The sequence below is a fragment of the Crocuta crocuta genome, unplaced genomic scaffold (assembly GCF_008692635.1).
Source record: "Crocuta crocuta isolate KB4526 unplaced genomic scaffold, BGI_CrCroc_1.0 scaffold339, whole genome shotgun sequence".
Classification (NCBI taxonomy): Eukaryota; Metazoa; Chordata; class Mammalia; order Carnivora; family Hyaenidae; genus Crocuta; species Crocuta crocuta.
The window spans coordinates 4,666,597-4,688,953 of record NW_027530357.1 but is presented as its reverse complement, the minus strand read 5'-3'; the positions used below and the strand labels follow the sequence as shown (position 1 = coordinate 4,688,953).

Here is a 22,357-nt window from a genome sequence, read left to right as displayed (position 1 = left end):
AGTAGCGATTTGAATGCGGCATGAGGGGCACCTCTGGGTACTGGGAATATTCTATTCCTTCACCCAGGTGCAGGTTACCCACGTGTTCTGAGCAAGCACACGGAACTATAAGCTCACGGGTGATGCACTTTTCTGCACCTGATGTCACATTAAAAGGTTTACTTGAAAAATTCAGGAATTCTACTTGGCGGGGAGAGGTAAATCCAATGAGTACAAGAGATGAATACATAAATGTGTTCACCTTTGTAGTCTTAACAGCTTATAAAATGGACTCGACCTAAATGCTCACCCAAAGGAGATTGGCCAAATAGTTTATGGAATGCTTAGGCAATTAAAAAAAAAAAAAAAGGCATGCTGCTTTTGAAAAGTGACAGTTATATACCTGACATGGAAATGCATTCCACATAGAATGTTTAAAAGTAGGGGCGCCCGGGTAGCTCAGTCGAGGGTCCCACTCTTGATCTCTGCTCAAGTCATGATCTCATGGTTTGCCAGTTCGAGCCCTGTCAGTGCCAAGCCTGCTTGGGAATCCTGTGTGTGCCTCCCTCTCTCTCCCTCCCCTGCTCACGAGTGCACATGCTCGAAGATAAACTTTTAAAAAATGTAAATTTTTTTTTAAATTCAAAAAGGGGCCTCAGTCGGTTGGACGTCTGGCTCAGGTCATGATCTCACAGCTCATGGGCTGGAGCCCTGTGTTGGGCTCTGCGCTGACAGCTTGGAGCCTGCTTCGGATTCTGTGTCTCCCTCTCTCTGCCCCTCCCCCACTCACGCTCTGTCTCTCTCACTCAGAATAAACTTTAAAAAAGAAAATGTTTAAAAACAGCTTGCTACGGGGCGCCTTGCTGGCTCAGTGGGTAGAACATGTAACTCTCCATCTTGGGGCTGTGAGGTCAAGCCCCACACTGGGCATGGAGCTTGCTTAAAACAAAAACACGACAGCTTGCTACAAAAACAGCATGACCTCATGCTGGGGAAAACATGTACATGTATATACAAATGTACAGAAGTAATGAAAGAAAATCTGGACTCACTTTCCCCCAAAATAATAATAGCAATTGTCCCTCTCAGTAGCGGGATTAGACTTTGTTTCGGTTTAACTCATCTATATTTTCTAAATTTTCTCTAAACACAATGCATATTTATTAGTCCTGTAATGAAAATTTTAGGCACACAATATGGTACCACATGCGACAGCCGAGAGATCTCGAAAATATTGCTACTGATGAGTCATCTGTTGGCTGAGTACCATGTCCTGAGCACACGTGGTCTTCTTTAATCCTTTCCATGACCACAAAATGAAAGGACCGCTCCCATTATACAGAAGAGCAAACTGAGGATCTGAGGGGCTAGGTGGCTTGCTGAAAGTCAGTCACTAAACTTGAAAGGGAGATCCAGGATTTAAGCTCAATTTGTCTGGCAGAACGTGTGTGGTGTTATGTTCGTGTGTTACTGATCAAAGGCAGCCCAGCTCTCAACCGCAGATCAAAAACAAACAAAAAAATGCTGATGAGAAATAACCATAGAAATTGCAGCCAAATATGTGCTCTTAAATGACCTCTATTTGAGATGAGTTACCTTAAAAATGATGCTAAGTGAAAGAGGCCAGTCACAAAGGCCACACGGTGCATGAATCCATTTATAGGAGATGCTCAGATAGGCAAATCCAAAGTAGACCAGAGCTTGCCTGGGGCTGGGCAAGGATGCGGAGTCAAGCTAATAGGTACTGAGCTTCTTGGGCAGGGTGGGTGGGAAGGATGAAAATGTTCCTAAGTTAGATTATGATGGACGCACAACTCTGTGATTGTACTAAAAACTACTGAGTACACTTTACATGGGTGAAACGTATGGAATGTGAGTTACATCTCAACAGAGCCATTAAACAAATGAATTACGTGCACAATCATGAGAACCGCCACAGTCCACATCAACTGAGCATTCGCTGTGTCCAGGGCACGGTGTCAGCCCTACTCCTGAGAAGCCCTGGCTCGCAGAACCCTCGCTCTCATCAATCTTATCAGCTAGGGATGATTTTATCGCCGATCTAGAGATGAGAACACGGAGATGTGCCCAAGCTCGCACAGACAGGAGGCGGTGTGGACACCAGAAATCACCAGACGCCAGGGTTCCCTAATGCAGTTCCAGCTAATTGCATCCAAGGCGCGAGCACGCGCGCACACACCCCTTCCTGTCGTGCCTGATTGAAAGCAGAGGGAGGAGGAAACCAGCCTGCCATCTCTGGTCCCTGGTCTTCGGCAACCAAGTCCCCTGAGCTAAGAGCTCAAGAAGCCTCCCCAGCCTTGGTAATTGGGGGAAGGGGCATCTGAGGCCCCACGAACAGACTCTCAAAGACCTCACAGGCTCTGGGGACCAGTGGTCCCCCAGAGGGTCTGTCCCGTGGGCACCTACCACCTGTGTGCAAAGTGCCCTCGGGGGCTCCAAGGATGGAAGCTTTACTAGTCTCCCTACCCCTCTCTCAGCCCCTTCTCCAGGTCCCCAGGAGGTCACGGTTGCCATGGAGACAAGAGGCAGCGTCACTTGGGTGCCTGGCATGTTGACCTCATTATCTTTGGTTTTAGATTTCAACCTGAGGNGTGGGAGTTTAACTGGCCCAATCTTTGTGTGTGTTGAGGGAGGGGGTCGGTCACTTTGTATCAAAAGCTTATATTTAACAAAGTATCTACCTGCAAGTCACCAGCCACATGTGGCTGCTAAGCCCCTCCAAGGTGGGGAGTCCAAGCTGAGAGGTGAGGTGTGAAATCGTGTAAAATACACACCAGCTTCCAAAGACTTAGTACAGAAAAGTGTACACAGCCTCCATAATTTTCATATTGGTCATACACTGAAATGCTTTAGACATAATAAGTCAAGTAAAATATTAAAACTAACTGTATCTTGTTTCTTTTTTAAACATGGCTACCAGAAGGGCGCCTGGGTGGCTCAGTCAGTTAAGCAGCCAACTTGGGCTCAGGTCATGATCTCGAGGTTCGTGGGTACGAGCCCTGTGTCGGGCTCTGTGCTGACAGCTCAGAGCCTGGAGCCTGCTTCCAAGTCTGTGACTCCCTCTCTGCCCCTCCCCGATTCAGGCGGTCTCTCAAAACTAAACATTAAAAAAAAAAATTTTTTTAAACATGCCTACTAGAAAGTGTAGAATTACATTATACATGTAACTTATAAAAACATTCAGAATTATTCTGCCTTACATTGTATTTGCACTGGACAGTGCTGGTATCTGCTTTTGACCGGCAACTTGATCCCTGGGGACCGTGCTGAGGAACCGAGACAAGTGTACAGAGATAAACAGGGAAGAGTAATCATCGTTCCCTGTTTAAAACAGTAGAAAACAGGGTCACCCGGGTGGCTCAGTCAGCTAAGCCTCTGACTCTTGACTCACTGTGAGTTCGAGCTCAGGGTCAGGCTCTGCACTGACAGCGTGGAGCCTGCTTGGGATTCTCTCTCTCCCCCTCCCCTGCTCACACACATGCCCGCTCTCAAAATGAATAAACTCACGAGGCGCCTGTGTGGTTCAACCAGTTAAGTGTCTGACTACTGATTTCAGCTCAGGTCATGACCTCATGGTTAGTGGGTTCGAGCCCCATGTCCAGCTTCACACAGACAGTGTGGAGCTGCTTTGGATTTTCACATGCTCTCTCTTGCTCTTTATCTGCCCTCCCCGGCTTGCGTGTTCTTTCTCTCCTAAAATAAACTTTTTTTAAAAATCCATTAATAAATAAATATATGAATAAACCTTAAAATTGGGGAAATGGTGAGCTTGTGGAAACCGGTTGAAATAAATCATGGTACATCATCCCAAAGACAGCATACTACAGGGCCTTAAGAAACATTTTTAAAATATTTCAGGGTGCCTGAGTGACTCAATTGGTTAAGCATCCAACTTCGGCTCAGGTCATGGTCTCACGGTTCACAGGTTCCAACCCCGCATCAGCCTCTGTGCTGACAGCTCAGAGACTGGAGCCTGCTTTGGATTCTGTGTGTGTGTGTGTCTCTCTCTCTGCTCCTCCCTTGTTCACACTCTGTCTCTCCCTCTCTCTCAAAAATAAACATTAAAAAATGTTTTTAAATATTTATAACATAGAAAAACATTCGTGGGATATCGCTGCAGGGAAAAACCAACAGGCTACAAGATCTCACATACATGAAAGTCCATAATCATATACGTGTGTGCGCACAGAAAAAATTGGGAAGGATGCATGACAAAATAGTACATTGTCCTCTAGAGTTACAGGACATCCTTCTCTTCCTTTTGTCTCTTATCTTTGCTGATCTGTCCCTTAACTTTTCTGTAATTGTCAGAGATTACTCGTATAATCTTCTATTTGAACTTTGATGGCCAGGATGAAAAATAAAACACACAAGTAACAAGCGCTGGTGAGGCTGCGGACAAACTGACATCCTCACACGCTGCCAATGAGACTGTCACATGGTGCAGCCGCTGTGGGACACAGCTCTGTGGGTCCTCAATAAATTATACGTTGAGAGGCGCCTGGCTGGCTCAGTCGGCTAAGCGTCCGATGTCGGCTCAGGTCATGATCTCGCGGTTCGAGAGTTTGAGCCCCATATCAGGCTCTGTGCTGACAGCTCGGAGCCTGGAGCCTGCTTCAGATAGTGTCCCCCTCTGTCTCTGTCCCTCCCCTGCTCACACGCTCTCTCAAAAATAAACAAACATTAAAAAAACCTTTTAAAAGTTAAACAGATTCACCACATAATCCAGAAATCTCACTCCCGAGTACACACCCAAGATAAATGAAAACACACGTCACCGTTCACAACAGCCTAAAGGGAACAACCCAAATGTCCATCAACAGATGAAATGATGAACCAAACGTGGTCTGTCACTACAGTGGGACAGGATTCGGTCCCAGGTGGAATGAAGCACAGACATGCGCTCCGACATCGATGAACCCTGAATACGTGAGGCTAAGGGAAAAAAGCCCAGTGCAGGTCACGTTTACGTGGAACGTCCAGAGTAGGCAAATCTCGCCACAGAAAGCGGACGAAGGGGTTGCCAGGGTTTGGGGCGGAGAGGAATGTGGAGTGATGCAGACATGGGGTTTCTGCCTGGCCCTGGTCTCCCCTGTCAGGCTGTGGGGGCGGCTTACGGCCTCGCTGTGCTAAGCTCGGGGTCACCGGGCAGGGGAGGGTCGCGTAGGCCAGGAGGTCTGAGACGACCCTCGAGGAGGTGGAGGCAGGAGACGGGGTGGGCAGAAAAGGGGTGTGAAACCCTCAGGATGCCCGGCCTTCCTCATCGGGCTCGGGAGGAGATGGAACATCAGCCCTCACCACACCCACTACCGGGTGGCCAGGACCACCTGCGCCTCTATCTCTAGGGGCTCAAGTCTGGTGGCAAAGGACACCTAAAATAGCGCCTGGTCCTTCCTGAATCCATGCTGGCTAGGAGCGTGGTTGGGGGGGGGGGTGCGAGCGGACTCCCCCACGGTCCACCCTGGGTCACTCGACCCTCCGATGGCTGCCGTTCATTAAGAGACATCTACCGGGGCGCCCCCGCTTGGCTAGGCTCCCAGAGGCTGCTGGGGGTGCAGACACAGGGGGCGGAGCCGTCTGCTGGAAACGCGCGTCACCTCGCCGGGCTCCAGGGTAAGAAACATGGCGTCAGCTTGCCAAGGAGCACCCGCAGGGAGCCACCGCCCTGTGGGATCCCGAAGGCTGACGGCCAGGCCGGGGAGGGCAGGGCTCAGGAAGCCCCGGGATCTTCGGCAAGGCGGGCGGAAGGCGGGCTAAGGACGGGGAGAGAGGAGGGACGTAGTGGCCGCCACACATACTGAACTCAAGCTCTCAGATCCCACCTATGAGTCTGCATAGGATGCTAAGGGAGCGGACAAGACCCCATGTGCTGGTGACAATGGAGGCTGGATGCCAAGGACAGCATGCATGGAACCCACTAAGGGGTCAGCAGGTGTAGCCGTCCAGGGTTGGGGTGGGGGGAGGGTCTCAAAACGCAGTTGCAAGGACACGGGCAGCTGAAACCTGCCCCTGATCGCTCGGGGGCTGCCCAGGATCCACCCGGCCTCCCCGCCTCCCTCAGCTGAGCCGAGCCGAGCCGAGCCGCCCTGGCTGCGGGCCCCAGGACACCAGGTGGCGTCACTGGGAAGTTCTCGGTGGCTGCCGGAGCCCTCAGAGCTCTCCTGCTTTGCCGCCGCGTCCCGACAGACGGGCCAGGACCCAAGCATCGGCCGAAGTCCCGGAACACAGAGGTGAGCTCACAGCCTCGCTGCCAAGAGCTGCTGGCTCGTCCCCAGCTTGCCGTCCTACTAAACCGCCTCCCGAGGCGGGTGTCGCCTCCCCCGGAGTACAGGGATAATAATAGCACCGCCCCCGGGAGGCTGTTCACACCCCGGAAGACAATCAAAATCACGTACACACGATGCACCGTCCCCGAAAGGTAGGAACACCCAGGCGCCCATCAGTCGGTGGACAGATGAACCAAACGGGGTAGTTCTACACAGCCCAACGCCGTGCTACCACGGACGCCTGCACAGAGGACCCTGAAACCATGAAGCCACGCACGCCAGGCCACTGGTGTAGCCTGCCATTTACACGGAGCAGAGGCCACGGGTGACTGGGGGGGCTCAGTCAGCTGAGCGTCTGACTTCGGCTCAGATCATGATCTCACAGTTCATAGGTTCAAGCCCCGTGTCAGGCTCTGTGCTGACGGCCCAGAGCCTGGAGCCTGCTTTGGATTCTGTGTCTCCCTCTCTCTCTGCCCCTCTCCTGCTCACCCTCTGTCTCTCAAAAAACAATGTTAAGAAAAAAATTAAAACAGGCGAGTCCACAGGAACAGGAAGTAGATTTGTAGCTGCCAGGGGCTGTGAGCGGGGCATTTCAGGGACAGCTAATGGGCACGAAGTTTCTTTCTGGTTGGTGAGAATGCCCTGCAACTGAGTCACGGCGATGGCCACCCAACACCGAGAATGAGCTTCACGCCAGCAAACTGTAGGTTCGAAAATGGTGAATATGGGAAGTCTTGGGTACCGTGAATCTGTCCCCAGTTAAATAAAAATTCAGGGGCTCCTGGGTGGCTCGGTTGGTTGGGCGTCCATCTTAGGCTTGAGTCATGATTTCACGGCTCTTGAGTTCAGGCCCCTGCGTCCGGCTCTGTGCTGACATCTCGGGGCCTGGAGCCTGCTTTGGATTCTGTGCCTCCCTCGCGCTCTGCCCCTCCCCCTCCCACTCATCCTCCTCGCAACACTCTTCTCTCTCTCGATCTCTCTCTCCTTCAAAAAAAAAAATTAAAATTTTTTTAATTTTAAATTTTAAAAAATCACATATATTTTGCACCNCATGATTTCACGGCTCTTGAGTTCAGGCCCCTGCGTCCGGCTCTGTGCTGACATCTCGGGGCCTGGAGCCTGCTTTGGATTCTGTGCCTCCCTCGCTCTCTGCCCCTCCCCCTCCCACTCATCCTCACTCGCACACTCATTCTCTCTCTCGATCTCTCTCTCCTTCAAAAATAAACATTAAAATTTTTTTAATTTTAAATTTTAAAAAATCACATATATTTTGCACCAGACCTAGCGGGAAGAGCTAGGAAGATACCAGAGCTGCAGTGAGAGCCATCATGATGCCCTTGGTACCTACTCTGCTCCTCAGAGGTCTCCCCGCTCACTCGCAGGGGAGGGAAGAGGCAGTTACATGCTGCCTGGGGCTACAGCCAAAGTAATGACTAATCCTGGGCCTCAGGGGGGAGGAGGGAGGGAGGGTGGAGGGAGACCTTCACAGCCTGGAAGGGACCAGCCCATCATACAGAAAATGCTTCACATGGTACCCAGCACGGAATGTGCAATACCCGTCACGGACCACAACTCATCTTTAATGTTTTTTTAATGTGGTTTTGTTTTGTTTATTTTTTTCTGAGAGAGAGAGAGAGAGAGACCGCGTAAGCAGGGGAGGGTCAGAGAGAGAGGGAGACACAGAATCCGAAACAGGCTCCAGGCTCTGAGCTGGCAGTCAGCACAGAGCCCGACACAGCGCTCGAACCCATGAACTGAGATCATGACCTGAGCCGAAGTCAGACGCTCAACCGACTGAGCCACCCAGGCGCCCCTACAACTCATTCTGAAATAAGCCAGAGATGCGAGGCGCCTGCATGGCTCTGTTGGTAAGCCTCCGACTCGTGATTTCAGCTCAGGTCATCATCTCACAGCTCCTCAGTTCGAGCCCCGAATCGGGCTGTGTGCTGGCAGTGCAGAGCCTGCTTGGGATTCCCTCTCTTTCTCTCTCTCTCTGCCCACCCCTCCCCTGCTCATGAGCGCACATGCTCTCTCTCTCTCAAAAATAAACTTTTAAAAAAAAAAAAAAAAACATATAAAGATGCACTCAGCCTTGAGAAGGAAATTATCCAGGCCAATTCTAGTCTCCAAAGCAGAAGCAGCAACAAGAAGGTCCGCTACTGGCTTCTATCCAGCACCTTCGAACCCTTTCCATGCCAACTTCAACCCAGGCTCTAAGTTAAGAGTCAAGAAGCTCTTGGGAGGAGCTGCCCCAGGCCCCGGCCAGCACAGGGATGGCGTTTATTTTAAATCGCAGGGATGAAGGTTCTCCTAAGGCTCTCTGCGGGTTTCTTTCCACGCGAAATGACTCTTCCGTAGCAGAAGCGGAGACAGAACAAAGGGACTCGACTTTGGGAACTGGCCTTCTCTCATGAGCCATGAGACGCCTTGGAACAGAGTGGGTGGGCACGACTCTCGGAATCACACAGCCTGCGCGTTGCTCATCTGCGCTCGCCTTCCTACCGCTCTGCTTTGTGCTTTGCCATTTGCCTGATCACAGCAGTTAACTGCCGTGTGGTAGCATTTACTCCAAGTCAGGAGCTAAGCCAGATGCTTGGCGCACAGAATCTTGTGGTCCTCATCGCAGGGCCTGGCCCTTAGGGTGGTTTTCGCACCCACTTTACAGATCTTAAAAAAAAACAAAAAAAAACAACAATGGAGTCTCAGAGAGGTTAAGTCATTTGCTGATGAGTGGCAGGACTGGGATTTGAACCTGGGTCTGTGGCTCCCAGAATCTCTCCTCACAACCCCACGCTCTGGCTCTGGGCCCCGAGTGAGGGGGAGGGCGACAAGGAACATATATCATTTATGTCACTAATGAGACAAAGAGGTCTCCATTGTAACAAAAAGACAAGAGATGGTTGAAGGCGGGGGCGGGGGGGGATGACAGTTACACAGCAGAGATGTGAAGAGTGGGCGTCTTTCAGAGCATCCAAGGAAACGGTTTCCCACATCCTTCCAGAACTATCTTCAACTCCAAAATTAGATGGAGGCTGAATCAAGTAGAGAGACAGGCTCACCAAAAGTGGGGGGGGGGGCTTATTAGGTAAAAAGCTCCAGTTTCTGGTGCCCGGAACTAACACAGACCCTCTGCTCCAGTGCAGGTCCCTGAAGGACCGGATAAAATACGAAAAACCTCACATGCACACACCACTCAGCTCAAAAGGAAGGGAAGCTCTCAAGGCCAGGAGCGAGGCGGGCTGTCACATCCAGCAGGGTGGGAGGATCAGGTGCTGCTGAGGTGGCCCAGGGGTGTGGGAATGGTTCCAGGCTCTAACAGCCAAGGGCGGGAAGCTTCCAGCCCACCGAGGGACAGAAGTGGCCTCGGGTCTGTGGAAGCTGGAAGCTAGAAGCGAGACTCCTATCAAAAGCTGACGCATAAAAGGCCGCTTCCCCACGGACGCTGGGATAGAAAAAGTATTCCTTACCGTCTCAGAGAGCCAGCAAGGAAGTGGACTTGGCTAAGGAGGTGACCAGACGCAGGAAGTGACGGGCAGGCCTCTGTGATGAACCAAGACCCCAAGTCTGTGCCATGCACGGGGGAAAAATCCGAATCCGTATGGTGCAGGAAAGCCACATGGAGGAATCAATGTAAAAAGTGAGTCTAGACCAGTGACCGCTCTAAGGTCCCTCACACAGTCAATGAAAAGCACCGCGAGGGACCCTCATGGGAGAGGTATTTTAGGTAAGCCCTTCTCCACTTGGTTTGGCCTTGGCATAAATCTGGAGCCAAAGATCCTTCCAAAATGACGTGAAAACCAGAGGAAAGTGAGCTCATCATCAAAAACCAAACCACGCCAACGAATCACCATAAGGGACAATCAGCAGACACAATTAACAAAAGGAAGGGCACCCTTTTTGTTTTAAATTCATTAATAACATCACGATCGAGTGGGATTTGTTCCAGGGATACAAGGGTGTTTCAGTATTTGCAAATCAAAGTGATACATCACACTAACGAGGAAGAAGCCTTATGATAAGGAAAGATGCAGAAAAGGCATTCGACAAAATATCCATTCAGGATTAAAACTCCCAACAAAGCGGATTTAGAGGGAACACACCTGAACACAATAAAGTCCACAGCTGAAAAACTCGTAGCTAACATCGTACTCGATGCAGAAAAACTGAGAACTTTCCCTCTAAGATCAGGAACAAGACAGGGTTTTCCCCTCTCACCACTTTTATTCAACATAGCACTGGAAGCCCTATAGCTGCAGCGATCAGACACGAAATAAATGAATTCCAGTAAAGCTGTATATATATACAGAATATACAGAAATCTGTTGCATTTCTACATGCTAATAATGAAGTGGCAGATAAGGGAATTAAGAAAACCACCCCACTTATAACTGCACCAAAAAGAACAAACTTAACCAAGGAGGGAAAGACCTATACTCTGAAAACCACAAGACACTGATAAAAGAAACTGAAGAGGACACAGACAAATGGTAAGATGTACCATCCTCATGGATTGGGAGAATATTGTTAAACTGTCTATACTACCCAAAGCAATCTCCAGATTCAAAGCAATGCCTATCAAAACAGCAAGAGCATTTTTCACAAACTAGAACAAATCAGGCTAAAACCTGTACGGAACCACAAGGGACCTGAAAGAGCCAAAGCTATCGTGAGAAAGATGAAGTTAGAGATTCCAGATTTCAAAACCTACTATAGAGCTGTAACGCTCAAGACAGTAGCGGACTGGCAGAAAAATAGATACCTATTTCACTGCCACAGGAACAAGAGCCCAGAAATAAACCTATGCTCCTATGGCCAATTAATCTATGACAAAGGAGGCAAGAATACACGACAGGGAAGGAAGAGTCTCTTCAATAAGCAGCACTGGGAAAACTCACTCGGACAGCTACGTGCAAAAAAATAAAACTAGACCACTTTCTTACACCATACTCAAAAATGAACTCAAAGTGGGTTAAAGACTGAAATAGGAGACCTGAAACTATAAAACTCCTAAGACACAGGCAGTAATCTCTTGGACATTAAGCTTAGAAACAAATGGGACCACACCAAACTAAAAGGCTTTTTTTGCACAGCAAAAGAAACCTTCAACGGAACCAAAAGGCAACCTACTGAATGGAAGAAGATATTTGCAAATGGCATGCTCAAAAGAGGTTATATCCAAAGTATACAAATAACTCTTATAACACCACCAAAAGACCCCCAAACAATCCTATTTAAAAAAAAAAAAAAACAAAACAAAAAAAAACGAGCAGAGGACCTGAATAGACATCATTTTCCAAGGAGAATAGATGGCCCGGGGCGCCTGGGTGGCTCAGTCAGTCCGGTGTCTGACTTTGGCTCAGGTCACGGTCTCAAGGTTCCGGAGTTTGAGCCCCTGTGTCAGACTCTGCTGCCAGCGTGGAGCCCAGCTCGAATCTTCTAACCCTTTCTCTCTCTGCCCCTTCCCCGCTCGTACTCTCCCTGTCTCCAAAATAAACATTAACAAGATACATAAGAAAAATGATGGCCGTCAGACGCATGAAAAGATGCTTAATATCCTTCATCAGGGAAGTGCAAATTTAAGCCACAATGAGCGATCACCTCACACCAGTTGCTAATAATGAAGTGGCAGATAAGGGAATTAACCAGAATGGTTAAAATCAACCAGACAGATAAGTGGTGATGAGGGTGTGGAGAAAAGGGATGCTTGTGCACTGCTGGTAAGAATGTAAATTGGTATAACCGCCGTGGAAAACAGCATGAAGTTTCCTCAAAAAAAACAATAAAAGAGAAGTATCCTATAATCCAGTAATCCCACTCCTGGGTATTTTACCCAAAGAAAATGGAAACACGGATCTGCAAATACATGCACCCCTATGTTTATTGCAGCATAATTCACAACAGCCCAGTGTCTGCTGATAGGTGAATGGATCAAAAGGTGGTGTATGTACACACACACACACACACACACACACACACACAGAGGAATCTGACTCAGCCAGTAAAAAAGAATGAAATCTTGCCATTTGCGACAATACGGATGGACCTAGAGGGAATTCTGCAAAGTGAAAGAAGTCAGAGAAAGACAAATGCCATAGGATCTCACTTCTGTGAAATATCTATGAAACCAAACCAACTCTTGCGAACTGGTAGCTGCCGGAGGGGAGGTGTGGGAGGAGGAAACGGTGAAAGGGATTAAGAGTCCAGACTTCCAGTCACAGACATGGAAGGTCCCCATGGGGAAAGGAGAAAGGAGACACTGGCACTGTAACAACACCACGTGGTGATGAACGGTGACCACGCTTCCCGTGGGGAGCACCGAGTAATGTCCAGAACTGGCAAATCACTCGATGACAAACTAACGTTGTCAACTACACTTCAGTAGAGTTTTTAAAATAAAGTATTGGGAGGGGGGTGCCTGGCTGACTGTCGGTAGAGCATCTAACTCTTGATCTTGGGGTTGTAAGTTTGAGCCCCAAGTTGGGGGTAGAGCTTACTTTTTGTTTTAAATTTTAAAAAGGAATGGCACAAGAAGGTGAAACAGAAGAGACTATATAATAAGCATTAAATGTCCATAAATAATGAAAGAACGCTACTCTATGACAAAACCAGTGAATTTGAAAACCATATAGGACTTACAAAAAACGTTTTTAAGTTTATTTGAGAGAGAGCATGTGTGCATATGAGCAGGGGGAGGAAGAGAGAGAACCCCAAGCAGCCTCCATACTGTCAGTGCAGAGCCTGACGCAGGGCTTGATCTCACAACCACGAGATCATGATCTGAGCTGACTGAAATCAAGAGTTGGTTGCTTAACTGACTGAGCCACCCAGGTGCCCCTGTGTTTTTTAAAAGTCATTGGAATTTAAAAACTTAAGGGGCAGCAAGATTTTAATGGCTAAAGAGAGAATTAGTGAATTGGAAGAGACCTAAGGAAAAGACTCCAAATACAGCAAAAAGCAATGAAACGATAGAAAATATCAGAGAGGGATAAAGAGCTATTCCGGACAGAATGATATGATCCAACATTTTTCTAATAGGAATTACTGAAGAAAAAGATAAAGAGAAGGGGTGGGGGAGAGAACATTTTCATACTTGAAAACGTACACCTTCTTTAGAATGAAACGGCATAAACCATTCCCAAGCAGGAGAAATAAAACAAATCCACACCTAGACGCAGTGCAGTGAAAAACAAAAACCCAACCAATGAAACAAACAAACAAAAAAACCCCCAAATCTCAAAGAGATAGAAAAACAGATTTCAAACAGAAAATAAGACCAAAGAGCTAACTTCTCAGGGCACCTGGGTGGCTCAGTCAGTTAAGTGTCTGACTTCGGCTCAGGTCACAATCTCATGGTTCGAGGGTTCGAACCCTGCATTGGGCTCTGAGCTGACAGCTCAGAGCCTGGAGCCTGCTTTGGATTCTGTGTGTGTGTTCGGAGTGTGTGTGTGTTCGGAGTGTGTGTGTGTTCAGAGTGTGTGTGTGTTCGGAGTGTGTGTGTGTGTCTCTCTCTCTCTCTGCCCCTCCCCTGCTCACACTCTGTCTCAAAAAGAAATTAACATNGTGTGTGTGTGTTCGGAGTGTGTGTGTGTTCGGAGTGTGTGTGTGTGTCTCTCTCTGCCCCTCCCCTGCTCACGTTCTGTCTCAAAAAGAAATTAACATTAAAATTTTTAAAAAACAAAAAAAACCAAAGAGCTAACTTCTCAACGGCAATAAGAGACCAAAACCAAAGTGCTGAGAGAAGATATATCCAGCCAATGATCCCTAGTGTATACTGGCAAAATCTAGTTACTTTCAGACAAAGCTGACAACTCAGAGACTCACTGAAAAACCCATGGAAAGGTGTAGCACATAAGAAAATGAGATCTAGGAGCGCCTGGGTGGCTCAGTCATCTGAGCGCCTGACTTCGGCTCAGGTCATGATCTCACAGTTCGTGGGTTTGAGCCCCACATCGGGCTCTGTGCTGACAGCTCAGAGCTTCAGATTCTGTACCTCCCCCTCTGTCTCTGACCCTCCCCTGCTCATGCTGTCTCCCTCTCAGAAATAAATAAAGCATTAAAATTTTTTTAAAGAAAATTAGATATATAGGGAAAAACTGTTTGATGAATTAATAGGGTCTGCATAAAGCAATAATCAAACCAAGGAGTAGGTTTTCAAAACAGAGAAAAAGCACTACAGGGTGACACAAATTAAATCGTGTTAAGGTCCCTGATCATCAGTACAGGGAAAGAAAGATTAATGTCATGTGTGTCAAAGATGGCAGCCATGTCAAAAAATGAAATGAATTAGTGAAGTTACAGAACGCCTTGAAAAGGGAGAAATGTATGCAGCACTGGGGTGGCTCAGTTGGTTAAACATCCAGCTTCAGCTCAGCTCATGATCTCATGGTTTGTGGGTTCGAACCCCGCGTGGGGCTCTGTGCTGACAGCTCAGAGCCTGGAGCCTGCTGCAGATTCCAGGGCGGTGGGATCGAACCCCGTATCAGGCTCCACACTTGCTCTTCTTCTGCCCTGCTCCTCCACTCTTGCACGCTCCATAAAATGAAAGAAAATGAAATTTTAAAAAGGGAGAAACATAGCTGGCTTCTGAATGGTTTCTCATGGCATCGGTCCTTTAGCCAACAACTATTGAACACTTATGACACATCAAGAGCTTTACTAAAATTCTCATTTAATGTTCCCAATAGCTCTGCAACACATTCCCATCTGACAGATGAGAAAACCGAGACGGGGAAGCAACGTTACTCGCCCAGACAGTAAAAGGCAGTGCCACAGTTCAAAGCCACATCTATCTGCCTGCTCAAGGCCAAGGTCGGGGGCGGGGGGCAGCGTGTGTACGTGCGGGACCCCAGTTGCTGCCTTGGGGGCGCAGATGAGAACAAGAGAACCCCTGGTGTTAGGCCTAGCTGCCGGGTGCTCGCCTGGGGGACTCTTTGACCCCTGGGACCCCAGCATGAGCATCGGGAGGAAGGTAGGGACCCCCCCCTAACCTCAGTGCACAGGCAAAGCCGCTCACCGTGGCCGCCTCCCCCCTGCATTGGGTCCAGGACTCAGCCTTGCTAACAGTGAGGTCTCCTGCTGGCCGCCTGCCCGGCCTCCGGGAGCCACCTGATCCCGGAGACCTGAATGCATCTTCTCACCTCCTGGGGAGCCGTGCCCAGAGCCCAAGACCCACTTCTGACAGCCTGCCCGTCCGCAAAGGTCACACGGCTCCGACAACAAAGGGCCTTTTTGTCCTCGTGCTTAAGGTGGCTGCCACCACCGGCGGAAATCACCCACTCGACCTTCTGGCTTTATGAATTAATAATAAAGTTGGACCGGGGGCGGGGCGGCTCACAGGCCCAGACGCCGCCGCCTCCCCATCACCTTGCCTGGTCCCACCGGCCTGGGCACGAGAGGGCCCCTTGTTTTATCTCCCCAAAGCAGTGGGCGCTTGTGAGCCAAAAACACCGCGTTCCCTCCACTTGAGATAACAGATACCGAAGCGCTTTGCGAGAGGAAGAGCACCTTATCAACGACTCAGCTATTTGGTCTGTATGACTGGGTCCCTCGGCATGTCTGGGCATTGATGGCACTCCGTGCTGCACTCCGGGGGCCATTAACTCACAAAAAGATATCCAGCCAGAGTAGGGCTGGGGGTGGGGGGAGAAAGAAAGGAGTAAGGGATCTGATTACTCCTAATTCGCAGAGCTATAGCAAGTCTGGAGCAGACTGTCGATTGCTTCCATGCAGAGAAAACAAATTCTTCCTCTGAGACACACGTGAGCCACGCAGTAAGACCCCACGGAACGGAGAGGGCAGCCCATTTCTGCCCTTGCTCTCAGAGCCCCCGAGTCCCCTCACGATGCTCACCACCGAGCCTGTCTTCCCCAGGGACAGCCCACAGTTCTAGAACTTTCCATAGCACAAAACCAAGCCTATCTGCCTCGAGGTCCAATTCTCCTCCTGCCAACTTAGTAGACGAGCGTGTGGGACCCTGTCAACGAGGTCATGGTGTCATGGCATTGCCTCTTCCAGACATACCAGACCCTTGGTCCCTGTCCAGGCTGTGTGGGGGTTAGGTCACGTGGGAGAGGCAGCTTTGAATGTGGGCTGCACACTCAGCACATAAGTGACCTTGAGCAGTCCCTTCGAGTGTCTGAGCCTCCGTTTCCTCACCTGTAAAATGGCAACAATATGCTCTAACGGGGAGACAATCCAGCCCAGCCAGAGTACAAAGTATTAGCAGTGCTGGGTCGAAGTGCAGGGGGGCTTCCGGTGCTCAGGAATTAAGTTCGCTTCCCACCCGGCCCTTTTAAAGGCTTCCAAAACCAGCCCGCAGGCTTCCACACTGCAAGCATCCAGGCATGAGCAGGGGTGGAAGAATCTCGATCCTGCCCACCTTACCGAGGTACAGAAGGTTCCGGAGGGTTGGGAACACTGTGCCCACATCACCACCAGCCCCTCGGCCCCAGCCCACCTTGGGAGCTCAGCCTACGGGGACAGAGCCTCCCCAGGCCCCTCAGACAGGTTTACTCCCCCTCGCCCAGGAGCCATTTTTCATCTTGTTCTAAAAAAAATGTTTTTAATTATTTTCTTATTAAGGGTAGGATTTATGCTTTACTTCCAGTGGAATACATCTTCGCTGTCCTGAGACCCTGATGAGCCCTGGGGTGGGGACCAGACGCCGCCACCTCGCCAGAGCCGCAGACACAACAGTGCACCCTATCTCGTGGGGCTTACAGATCGCCCCAGGGGCCCAGCGCAAGAGCCCTCGTCCACCCGCAGGCAACAGAAAGGGACCTGGACAGCTGTCACTGGCCATTTGGCTTCACAGGCCTCGGCGAGGGCAGGAGGGACTCAGTGGTGCCAGCCAGTGCGCCCACACTTGAAGTCCCCAGGCTCCTGTGGGCAGGGGAGGGCTCTGGCCCACCCGGGTACCCAGAGCGAGCACGGCACAAGACAAATAGGCCGAGGCTGTGGTCTGGGGCCACTTGAGGGCTCTCTGACCTCAAAGCGGTGCCCCACGGCCAGAGCCCAGTGGAAAACGTAGTGCCACCCACACCAGCCCCGGCGAAGAGGTCTGGGGTTCAGGCCAGAAACGGAATCCCGGCTCTATTCCTCAGGAGCCTGTGGCCTCAGGCAAGTGGGCTGCTTGCCTCAGTTTCCAGGCCTTCATCCAAGAAATGGGCATCCATGGTGTACCTGGTGGGGGGGGGGGATTGGGGGCCCACAAGCAGCTGTGCATATAAACCGCACGGCTCGGCTCTGAGCTCTGGCAGAGGACAGGCGCCTGGTAAACACGCGCTGTCACCGTTACGAGGTCTAACTCCAGATCTGGGACGTTGTTTTTTCTTCTTCCTTCTGGCAGCTTCTTGGCATCTACATAGATATGCCTGTGGAGCGGTTTGGAGCCTGAAGGAAAAAATAGACCCTCCACCTTTCCCAGAATTCTCCACTTATTATTTCCTTTCCAGCTTCAGGAGCAGACACGGATGGAGGGGGGCAGGAAGGGGCCACCTCCACGCCTGCTCAAGGTGCCGAAGGGGAACTGACTTGGGTGACTGATTCCAAAGAGGCCTTTCTTCCTGTTGGGGGGCCACTCTGCGCCTGCTGTGGAAGGAGAAAGGCCAGCTCAGTGTTTAATGTGAATTTCAACAATCTAGGCAGTCCGCTTTCTTGGCTCAGAAAAGATGTTTGGGAGACTTTTTTAGGGTTTTAAGGCAATCAATGAGATGCTCACAGGCGAGGCGCGGCGAGGTGGGTGTGGAACCCGGAGATGCCCCGTGGGGGCGAGCTGGCGCTCAGGCCTATTTTTGGCAGGGCTGGCTCAGCGCTGAAGCCCACGGGCTGCATCTCCCTCGGGCGGGCGTGGCACCAGGGCGTTGCTTCTGGGCAACACGCCTCGGTTATCAAGTCCCTGGGGCCTCCGCGCCTTCAACACCAGCGGCTCCGGGCCCGAGTACCGTGCGCGCATGCAGAGGTGAACAAGACCCCATCCCCCTGCTCTCCAGAAGCTCCAAGCTTCGAGGGGGTGGCTGGTGACAGAGCTGACAGTTCTGTCCGGGGGTGAAGGGTGCTACAATGGGAGGGGTTGCAGGGGGCGGGGCCGCCTGGAGGATGCGCATTAACCCTCAGAGGCTGGATGGAGAGGAACCAGAATGGCTTCTGGAAGGAGCCGCAGAGCCCCGGAACGTTTGCCGTCTTAACCTGGCTGGCGGTTCCAGAAGCATCCCCTTACATAAACGCCAAATTACGCAGAGTCGAGTGAAAAGTGCTCCAGGCAGAGGGAATGGCTTGCACCAAGGCCCGGAGGTGAGAAAAACAGACGAGCAACGCCTTCCTACCCCTTCTGCGTTCCTGGAAATCAGAGAGGCAACTCAACGCGGTGAGCGCACAGCATTGGCAGGAAACGGGCTCAGGGATCCTCGGAGCCCCTACTCCTCCACTTATGACCCGCGGGGCTGCAAGCAAGTTGCTTTACCCCTCCAGGCCTCAGTTTCCTTTTCCGTAAAATGGCCATAGGGCCATCTTCCATGGAGAGTTATTATGAAGAGTCCACCAGAATGCAGGCAGAGGGTTCAGCACAGAGCCTGGTGCTCAAGGAGTCGTGTCCGTTGTCCCCATCCTGTGTTCCTCATTTCCAGAGGGAGTCCTCAGGAAGGGACCAGGCTGACCTTTCAAATTAGGGACGGTCCTCAAAGAGGCCAGGGGAGCCCAGCAGCCTTGTGGGCACAGCCTGTCCCTTGGCTGATGGGCCCTTTAGGCTGAAGGCTTCCCAAGGATTCTTGTGGGAGCAGGATCTTGGGAGCTGACCTTCCCGTGTCAAGCCAAGCACTTGACATACATGTATACGTCAACTTACAGAATCCATATAACCGCCCCAGGATGCAGAGGGGGGCACTGACACTCAGAGGTAAAAGGACTTGTTTAAGGTCACGCAGCCAGAAGAAGTAGGACCAAACTTTAACTCTTAGCTGTGGCTCAGAGTGATGGGGACATACAAATGGGTCTAAAACTGCGAGAAATGCTCCTAGCAAGACCCTTTAAATCTGGCTCCTCCCACAAGCTGAGCCCCTCATCTCACACAATTCTCCTGTATAGTCCTCAATGTCTTCCCACCACAGGACCCTTGCACTTACTGTTCCCTCTGCCCAAAATGCACTTTCTGCTGATCTGCACATAGCTGGTTCCCTCTTACTTAGGTTTCTGTTCTATTTCTGCCTCTGCAGGAAAGCCCTCCTGATCCTTTCTAAAGAAAGGTTTCCCTGCCCCTCATGCCACGGTGTAACTCCCCTCAGGAACGTCAGCCTCTCTGGGTCACCTCTAAATCCCCAAGTTCTTGGTCAAAAAATACTCGCTGAATGGGTAAAAGCGCCCAGACTGTTCCCAGCTCCTTTCAGAGAACTAGGCGGATCTTTCCACCTGCTGAAAGTTCAGAGAACTGAAGGCATTCATTCTCCTTTCTGACTTCAGAACCCTTTTCCTGACCCCCTGTCTCTCTTTCCCCTGTGGGGGAGGAAACCGGAATCCTGGGGCACAAGAAGGAAGCCACATCAGCCACTTGTAGGAAAACTACAGAGGGAACGGTCAGCATCAGTCTCCCTGCCCTCCCCCCACACCAGACCCAGGAAACTGACAAGATTCCCAGCATGCTCTGCAGTCCGGTCAACTGTCAAACTCACCAACAGATGGAATTCCCCCCAACTGCCTGTGTGGGGGCTGCCTGAGGGAAGGGGGCTGGTGGCCAGCCCACCCTTCTGGCAGAAACCCGGGCTCCAGAGAACCTGGACTTCAACCCGTTCAGATACAGGGCAGCAACAAAGCGTGCAGCTAACGGGAAGCCCAACAAAGACGGAATCCTACCTCCTCTCTCATGTCAGCCTTGGGGTTGAACTGGACTCAAAACTTCTTGAAGATGAAAATATTTTTTAAAAATTATAAAGAAACGCTCTCCCTTCATCCCTTCCCCCAAACCTCCAAGCATTCATTATTCTTCCCTGTGGATCCTTCCGGAGCCCTTGATGTAAACAAAGCAATGATAAACATAGGTTATTACTTATTATTCTTAAACCAAAAAGTGTTCCGTATTATGTACACTGCACATTTTTTCCACCTCCAGTCACAAATACTTCTGCATTTGTACAAGGGAAGACGTATACATGTATGCACATAATGTGTGAATGTGTGTGTACACACACACCAGACCAGTGAGTTATTAAGGTGCTTTCTGTAATTCCACCCAATTCTCCTGGAAAGAGATGTTTAGATTAGGGTCAGCAGGGGTCGCCTTTCAGCCTCGGCACAAGAGGCTGGGTCACCTCCGCCCCAACCCAGGTGATCAATTATGGAGTTGGCTGACTGCACTAAATTCAAAGCAGGTGCCAGCAGACAGCTCTCTGCTTCAAATAACACTGCAGCTCCCATATCTCGGGCATCTAGCAGGTACTAGCAGAACTTCCGTGCTAGAGAGAAGGAAACAGATGAAATGACTAGCCCAAGGTCACACAGCCAGAAGGTGGTGTTGGGCAGGATTCCCATCCGCCTGTCCAGTGAGCCCCCCCTCACCCGGCCTGCCTCGGTCTTCAGTCCACACTGCCCTTCCCAGCGGGTGGCAGAACCCAGCACCCCGAGGTCACAGCCCAGGGTCAAGTTCCCAGCTGGGCTGGGGCAGACAACTTCCGCCGTCACTTCCCTGCGGTCGGCTCGGGGCCCCCCGCGGCCCAACCGCTCCCGGCGCCCAGCCTCGCGCCGGATGCCGGGCGCGCAGCGTCTGCGGGTCCCAGGAGTCCAGGCGAGCTTGAGGAAGGTCGCCCGGCCCCAGCCCAGGGCTCCGCGGGCTCTGCCAGCTACGCGGGGAGGTGGGCCCGCCTGAACCCACTTTACAGACGGGAGGACAAAGAGGAACCGACTCACCCGCCCGAGGTCACACGGGCCGGAGAACGCCCGGTTGCCACCCAGGTGCCGTCGACTTCAAAACTTTCCGGCCCCTGCGCCTCGCGAACCCGAACGACTTTCAGGTGCGGAGCGCGCACACCAGCTGGGCGGCCGGGGCGCTCACCCTCCGGGCCGGGACGCCTGCCCTGCCCTCGGGGAGCCCCGGCCCTGCTCCCTCCCGGGTCTGCAGTCCCCAGGCCCGGGGGCTCGCTGCCAACCCCGAGGGCGCAGAGGCTGAGCGGTCGCGGCACTTACTCAGCACCGCCGCGGAGCTCCTCGCCACAGCCTGCAAAGTGGCCGGCGGGGACCCATTTGCAGGAAGGGGAGACTGAGGCGCAAAGAGGGCCAGCTACTAGCCCAAGGTCACACAGCGCGGCGGCGCGGAGCCGGGCGGGCGGCAGTGGGCTGGGAGCCTTGCGCCGGCCAACCGTCCGGCGGTCCCCGCCCGTGTCCCCGCCCGATACTCACAGCCGGTCTTGCCCACGAGCTCCCGCACCTCCTCGGACGCGGAGTGGGCAGCGCCCATGGTGCCCGCGGCGGGGGACCCCGGGGCGCGCGTTCTCGCAGGCCCCGGGCTGGCGTCGGCTGCGCAGCGGCCGGTCCGGCCTCGGGTCCAGCGCGGGTCGGGACGCCGGGGACGGNAAGCACTGCGGGGAGGGGGAGCGCCCAGCCCCAGGCGAGAACCGGTGCGGAGGGGTGGGGGGTGGAAGCGGGTGCAGGACCCAGGAGCCCTCCTCTGAGGTTCCTCCGTTCCCGTGCAGCGGCGGCCCGGGCTCACCGCGGCTCGGCACCTCCGCAGCCCTGCCGGCTTCGGAAAGGGACAGGTGCGAACAGAGTTGGGGTGTGGGTGGGCGGGATCGGCCTCCCGGGAGGTTCCATGTTCACCCCCACTCCGGTTCCACCACACATCCTCCCAGATCTCAGGAGGGAAACTCACCTGAGACAGTGGAGAAACAGCCAGCGTTAACTAGCTCTGGGGCCAACAGCGGTAAAGGGAATAGAATGATGGTAATCCAACTTGAATGCGCACCCGGTGCTTTGCTTGGCTTATTCCAGGGAAGCCGCTGGCCCCTCGCCAGCACCTTGATGAAGTGGACACACCACGTGCCAGAGCAGCCCCTATTGGGGGCATAGCCCAGGAGCCTGGGGCGGGGTCTCAAACCTGAGGGGCAGGGGAC

At 51.8% G+C, this 22,357-nt stretch overlaps 1 protein-coding gene across 1 annotated transcript in view; it reads right to left on the bottom strand.

Moving 5' to 3' along the window:
• TESC (tescalcin) overlaps positions 1-22,058 on the bottom strand; it is a 50,499-nt gene extending 28,441 nt beyond the window's left edge. The window contains exons 1-2 of the mRNA XM_077766050.1: positions 21,958-22,058; positions 21,648-21,826 (exon numbers count right to left, since the gene is read on the bottom strand). Coding sequence (XP_077622176.1) covers positions 21,648-21,826; positions 21,958-22,058 — 280 coding nt within the window. The remainder of the gene's footprint in view (positions 1-21,647; positions 21,827-21,957) is intronic.
• Positions 22,059-22,357: the final 299 nt, after the last annotated feature.